The sequence below is a fragment of the Heliconius melpomene genome, chromosome 14, assembly GCF_056956725.1.
Source record: "Heliconius melpomene rosina isolate 202511_hmr_F chromosome 14, ASM5695672v1, whole genome shotgun sequence".
Lineage (NCBI taxonomy): Eukaryota > Metazoa > Arthropoda > Insecta > Lepidoptera > Nymphalidae > Heliconius > Heliconius melpomene.
This window is the reverse complement of record NC_140402.1, coordinates 163,597-170,812: the sequence shown is the minus strand read 5'-3', so window position 1 is coordinate 170,812 and position 7,216 is coordinate 163,597. Positions and strand designations below refer to the sequence as shown.

The 7,216-nt window shown below is 41.3% G+C and overlaps 1 protein-coding gene across 1 annotated transcript; it reads right to left on the bottom strand.

Moving 5' to 3' along the window:
* Window positions 1-4,590: 4,590 nt before the first annotated feature.
* On the bottom strand, window positions 4,591-5,394 carry LOC146531805 (uncharacterized). The gene has a single exon (XM_085197724.1). It carries the CDS (start codon window positions 5,392-5,394, stop codon window positions 4,591-4,593), a length of 804 nt encoding a protein of 267 aa, XP_085053850.1.
* Between the last annotated feature and the right edge of the window lie 1,822 nt (window positions 5,395-7,216).

The following is a 7,216-nucleotide window of genomic DNA, read 5'->3' as shown; positions in this document are numbered from 1 at the left end:
ATAAAGAGTATTGTAATAATTAGTAATTATATAAGAATGTTTATATTTTACTATTAAATTCTTCAATTATACGCATTAGCAGGGCGCGGCGCGGTGGTCGGTGGTGGGCGCTGGTGGCGGCGGAGGGCAATCAAAGTTCACTCTTGCACATAAGCTATAACCGTTTCACTTTTTCATTTCACAATTTGTTTTTAAATTCGACAACGAGGGTCTCGATAGCTCTCTGTGGCGTGCCACTACCGTTGAAGGGTAATTTTCGACCTTTTCGGAATGTCTGAATAAACTATTCTGTTATAAAATATTAATAGTATATAAAACTATTATTTTTGGCTGTGACTTTACTTTTCAATTACAGTACTTTTAGAAATCTGTCTATACGAGTATGTTTCCAACGCACTCGGACAGAGGTTCCACGTAATTACAATAAGTGTCATGTAACCTTCCGATCAGGGCTTCCGCCTCCATGCAACTGTCTCCGTTTAACACAATTCCACTGCTTTTATTGTCTTTTTCACCTAAATCTACCCACTTGTACACAAGTAGGTACGCTAAAAGTATAGATATTGTTTTTTACCGATTTTTACGGAAATTAAGGGTCGATAATAATTTCCTTGTAGTTTGCGGTCACAGTTACCTCCCACACTTAGAATGTGTCAAGCAAAAATTTAGTTAGTTAGTTAGTTTAGTTATTTGATTTAACCACGCGGGCGAAGCCGCAAGTTTGAACTAATTTACTATTTAGTATATATAGCACAAATTGAAATAATAGGATCTACAATTAATTATTTATAGTAGTGTATGTGAGGTTTGGCACCTCGTAATATATCAAAATATCGTGTAGCGTGACGCTCACCATTAGACGACTGCTTATCGCCTGTTATCTATTATCTTTTGAAACATGTATAAGAGGGAAAAACCCAATTGAATTATTTATTAAATCTATATTAATATATATTTTTATTGTTTATATAACTTTACGCTGTATCCCGTGTATAGCAGCGTTGGCAGAGGGAACCTATTGTTGAGACTATAGCGGTTGAGATGTGATACCACTATTTAATATGATCTTATTTATTTTACACTAAATGAGTAAAATTAAAAATCCAAATTTTGTGGAGAAATTGTCCAAATTTATTTAACACACAGATACGTGAAGAGAAAATAATTGAACACTCACAGAAGGAAATAAAGAAATTTAAATAAATACCAATAGAAAATACAAGCTAAACTAGCACGTAATAGCAAGAAGTTAAGGTTGAGAATTGAATGCAAGCTAAGAGAGCAATGGATACACAAGTGAATGTCGCAAGCGATTCTAGCCGACTCTTTAAACGTGGCGATGCTAGCTAGCAGCCTACGACACGCATAGCAAAAAAACTCGGAACAGGTTTGAATTGTTCCAATGCGCCGCGTGCGGATGATTTTAGTAAATGTAATAATATTAATTTAGAATAAGTAATGTTCCCTACAGTACTCCCCCCCAGAGACCTGGTTAAGGGCGATAGTAGTCTGGAAACTTGACTCTTCTTCCGCTTCTTGTCCGCCTCTCAAGTGTCTGCTCCACGTCAGATTGAGAGATAGCCTTTGGTGCTGTTATTATCCTCTTTGATGCAGGAACGGCCTCTCGCGTAACATATGCGGGCTTGATCCTGTCCACACTAACGTTATTAGGCTTACCACATATGTCTATTTTGAAATATTTAGGAGTCCTCTTGAGAACCTTGTATGGGCCTGCATAAGGTGGTTCCAGTGGTTTGCGGACGTGGTCCTGCCGTAAAAAAACATGTGTTGACTCTGCAAGGTCAGTTGGCATATAAAAAGGACCTGTCCTATGCCATGACGTGGGCTTCGGTGAGAGTCGTGCCATACCAGCACGAAGACGAGTGACCAGATTTGTGCTATCTGCTGTCCTATAATCTTCCGAGGGTGCAAGAAATTGCCCTGGAAGTCGAAGGGGCTCCCCGTAGACCAGCTCAGCCGCTGAAGCCTGAATATCATCCTTCCAAGCGCTACGGATGCCCAGCCGCACTAAGGGAAGTGCTTCCGTCCAGGTCGAAGAGGGATGGCACATGATAGCTGCCTTCAGCTGCCGATGGAGTCTCTCGATCAAGCCGTTGGAAGCTGGATGATACGAAGTAGTCGTAAAGTGATGTGCACCAACCATGGCTGATAGTGCCTTGAAGAGATGCGACTCGAATTGCCGACCCCTATCGGTTGTAATTCGAAGAGGGCAACCAAATCTTGCTATCCAACCAGAGAGAAGAGCGGCAGCACAGGAATCAGCTGTGATGTCCTTAAGTGGGAATGCCTCAGGCCATCGTGTGAAACGGTCGATGACAGTAAGACAATATCTGAAATCAGACGAAACAGTTAAAGGTCCGACGATGTCGAGGTGGATGTGTTCAAACCTCGATGTAGGAGTAGGAATTGAGGATAAGGGAGCAAGGGTATGACGGTGAACTTTGCTCTTTTGACAAAGTATACACTCTCGTGTCCACTCTCTACAGTCCTTGCGAATCCCTGGCCATACAAATCTCTGTGTAACCAGCCGCACTGTAGCTGTCCTACCAGGATGGCTCAAGCTGTGTAAAGTTTCAAAAACTTGTCGGCGAAACTTCTCAGTAATGAACGGGCGCGGAGAAGACATTGATACGTCACAGTATAACTTATGGTTAGAGTCTGGCAAATCTACTTTAGCCAGTTTTAAGGATGAGCCTTTTTGAAGTAGACCTAGCAGTTCAGGATCAGTATCTTGAGCAAGTGCTAGAGCCTGGTAATCAATAGATCGACTCACCTCTTCCAGTCGTGACAGAGTATCACCCACTACGTTCAAACGTCCTGGTAAGTATTGAATAATAGTTGTGAACTGAGAAATATAATCAAAGTACCGATATTGGCGCGGTGAGCATTTCTCCCTGTTAATGTTGAATGCATATGTGAGAGGTTTATGATCCGTATGAATCACGAAGTTTCGAGCCTCAACCATGTGTCGAAAATATTTAATGGCTTCATAAATGGCTAACAGTTCTCTGTCGTAAGGACTATACTTCTTCTGCGCAGATGTTAATTTTTTAGAAAAGAAACCAAGAGGTTGCCATACGTTATTAACACGTTGTTGAAGAACTGCTCCAATTCCGACATCAGAAGCATCAGTGGCAATAGCTAGCTCTGCAGAAGGATCTGGGTGAGCCAGTAATGTGGCTTGAGATAAACAAGTCTTACATTTTTGAAAGGCTTCCATCATCTCCGGCGTCATAGTGATCGGCTTAGCTCCTTTCATCTTAGGTCCTAAAAGCGCAGCATCTAATGGTGCTTGGATATTTGCGGCATCGGGAATAAAACGCCGATAAAAATTGAACATACCGAGGAAACGTCGTAATTCCTTAGCAGTTTTCGGCACACTGCACTCCTGTATGCTTTTTACGTTCGTCTCTAAAGGTTGAGTCCCAGAATCTGACACTAGGTAACCAAGAAATTTTACCTGTCGCTGCCCGAAGACACACTTGGATGTGTTTATCAAAACACCATACTCTTTGAGCCTGGTGAAGAGTAGTCTGATGTGGCGCTGATGTTGTTCTTCAGAACTGGAAAATACCAAAATGTCGTCTAAGTAACCAAAACAAAAGTCATCAAAATCACGTAGCACTTCGTCCATGAACCTTTGAAAGGTTTGTGCTGCATTGCGCAGTCCGAAGGTCATGTACGGGAACTTGAAAAGTCCAAAAGGAGTTGTAATGGCTGTTTTGTGGATATCATTGACGTGTACTGGTATTTGATTGTACGCCTTGACTAGATCGATAGTTGAAAATACTGTACAACCAGAGAGTTGGTAGGAAAAATCCTGGATATGGCGTATCGGATACCTGTCAGGTACTGTGCGAGCATTGAGTGCCCTATAATCACCACATGGTCTCCATCCGTCGTCCTTCTTCTTAACTAAGTGCAGAGCGGACGACCACGAACTGTTAGAGGAGCGGGCAGTTCCCTGTGACAGCATATCGTCAAATTCTTTTTTGGCTGCTTTTAGTCTAACTGGGTCTAAACGACGAGGTCTACTGGTAACCGGTGGTCCGGGAATTGTTTTGATGTAATGCACGGTATTATGCTTAGGTAAGGAAGACGTACCTGATGGTCTCGTTACCTCTGGAAACTCATGAAGCAGCTGATGGTATTTTGATTCTCCCGAAATGGCTTTGACTGACGCAAGGTCATCGGAGATATTTTCTTTTATTGCTTGCACTGACAGAGTGGTATTTCCATCGACGAGTCGCTGACATCTGCAATCTACAAGAAGATTGTAAAATATCAAAAAATCTACGCCGATAATAGGCTTTGAAACATCAGCGATGGTAAATTTCCAGGTGAAAGTACGCTTTAGTCCTAGGTCTAAGTGTAACAATGTAGGACCGTAAGTATGAATGACTGTACCGTTCGCCGCCATGAGTTCATACTTTGTCTTGGTACAGGGCGCCTTGGTAGCCAACCGTGGAAAAACGCAGAGATCCGAGCCAGTATCAATGAGGAAAAGCATTTTTGAAATACGGTCGGTAATGAAAAGACGGCCTGTAGGTAAAGGGCAGACGTTGGCCGCTACTTCCGGCTGCCCAGAGAGTTTTCCGACTCTCCGTAATTACATGGCTGCACACATTTTTTAGCATATGAACCAAATTTAAAATGGTACCAACACTTTTGCTGGGTAGTTGACTTCCTGCGATGTCTGGAATGGCTCCGGGAACGCTCTTTAAATTTCGATGAGACCGAGTTGTGACGTACCTGGGTCGAGAGTTCCGATACCTGCTTGGTCAGGAGTTGGATCTGCTTGGCCATTTCTTCCAACATGGAGGATGCAGGGGGTGTGGCCATCGCAGATGTGCTTGCGACCTGTGGTGATGAGGGTGCTATCTCATGCACCTTGTCTGCCAGGTCAGCTAATTTTTCGATAGGCAGATCAGGCTGTGAAGCTATAACCGTTTGAATGTTTTGTGGTAACCTACTCGACCATAATGTTTTTAAAAAATCCTTGGGGACAGATGAACCCGCAAGATCTTGCATGTATCGCAGAAACTGTGATGGCTTGCGATCACCTAGCTGCTCGTGCCTCAGCAACTGCATCACTTTCTTTTCTTGAGACGCAGACAATCTTTTAATCAGTTGCGTTTTAAGAGTGATGTATTTATCCGTCTCGGGAGGAGAAATGATAATATCCTTCACCTCGACAGCAAATTGATTATCTAACTGAGCGGCAACGTAATAAAATTTTGTAGTATCACTTGTTATATTAGATAAAGCAAACTGACCTTCAATTTGTGAAAACCAAAGGGCTGGTTCTTCCGGCCAGAATGGTGGAATACGCACGCCAATTCTGCACACGTTGGATGTAGTCGCGTCCTCCATCTTGTATCAGAGGTCACTTGCCAAGGTCGTCAAAATGGCCTCTTGCCGTTTTAAATCTTCTTGCCAGCAGTAAACGTAGGTATTTATTGTAGTGCTCACCAATTTAGGGGTCACCAATATAGCGGTTGAGATGTGATACCACTATTTAATATGATCTTATTTATTTTACACTAAATGAGTAAAATTAAAAATCCAAATTTTGTGGAGAAATTGTCCAAATTTATTTAACTCACAGATACGTGAAGAGAAAATGATCACAGAAGGAAATAAAGAAATTTAAATAAATACCAATAGAAAATACAAGCTAAACTAGCACGTAATAGCAAGAAGTTAAGGTTGAGAATTGAATGCAAGCTAAGAGAGCAATGGATACACAAGTGAATGTCGCAAGCGATTCTAGCCGACTCTTTAAACGTGGCGATGCTAGCTAGCAGCCTACGACACGCATAGCAAAAAAACTCGGAACAGGTTTGAATTGTTCCAATGCGCCGCGTGCGGATGATTTTAGTAAATGTAATAATATTAATTTAGAATAAGTAATGTTCCCTACAAGACACTGCTTCCTACTTTCCCTCCGATTTACGAGACCTCGTCTAAAGTCAGATGCTGTGCCACTCCACTACGACGGTCTCTCGGTGAGTAGCTCCCTGCACGAGGCAGTCACAAGTGCCTGCAAATAGAAGATACATTAATAAAGCCGTACAATGTGTTGTTGTTAGATAAACCTTCAGCATATCCCGGTCGGTTTCGAAAACGTTAAGAAAGCAGGGTACCCGGAGTAAATAGACACTCCGGTCTCCACTTTTCGAGACCTTGCGTGATGAGTGGCAGAACTCAATCCTGTATTTATCTTATCACCAAAACGGCCAAATAAAAATAGTGCATTATCCAGAATGGGAATAAAACCTAGCTACTAATTCGACAATTTCCAGTGGACTCTGAGATACTTTACGTATGTCAACTTAAACAGTTCTAACGAGAGCTCCTTCGCGTTCATCTTTACCAATACTGCGGAAGGCGCTTATAGCTGACTTGATGTACATGTGAACATAATATACTCATAGTCCAGGGGGCGGCGGCACTTAATGAGATACAAGAGCTCCGAGCGTGTGCAGGACGATTACAATTAGCTACTTGCCATAGCGCCACGACGCTCGCATAATTCGTTCGATTAACATAATAAACTGACTCCTTGTTTATATTATCCTATATCTTATAAAACAAAGTCGCTTTTCGTGTCTGTCTGAACTTTCTAACTCTTCTTCTTCTAAACCACACAACGGATTTTTATGTGGTTTTCACCATTAGGTCGAGTATTTCTCAGGGAAGGTTTATATATAGTTTATTATTTGTACATTCTTATGTAAATTAACATAAATACGATAAATGTGTATAAAGTCCTACCCGTTGAGACACTTTCGCGCATGCGCTGCTTTAATGGTAAGTACTACATGAAAAAAATGTACTGGAGTATTGTTCCTCTTAATAAGATCTACAAAAAAGTCCGCGACAGCATATTTTTATCTTTTAAGGATAACGTGTAGTGATCATATTTCTATCTAAAAATAGTAATTTCAATATATTTTTTATTGTGAGGGATATTTTTCCATAATGGTATTAATCCTTATCCTTTAAAATACTTTATTAATTTTCTACGGTAAACGAAGATAAAATTTGCTTTTTACACTATTTCGAAATTGCGAATAGTTTTAGAGAAAAACGCATTTAATTGTTGACACATCCCGCCGTTGACACATCAGCTGTATGTTACTCAAGTTTCACTTATCCCTTACTCTCAGCATATAAATAAGTATATTAGTTA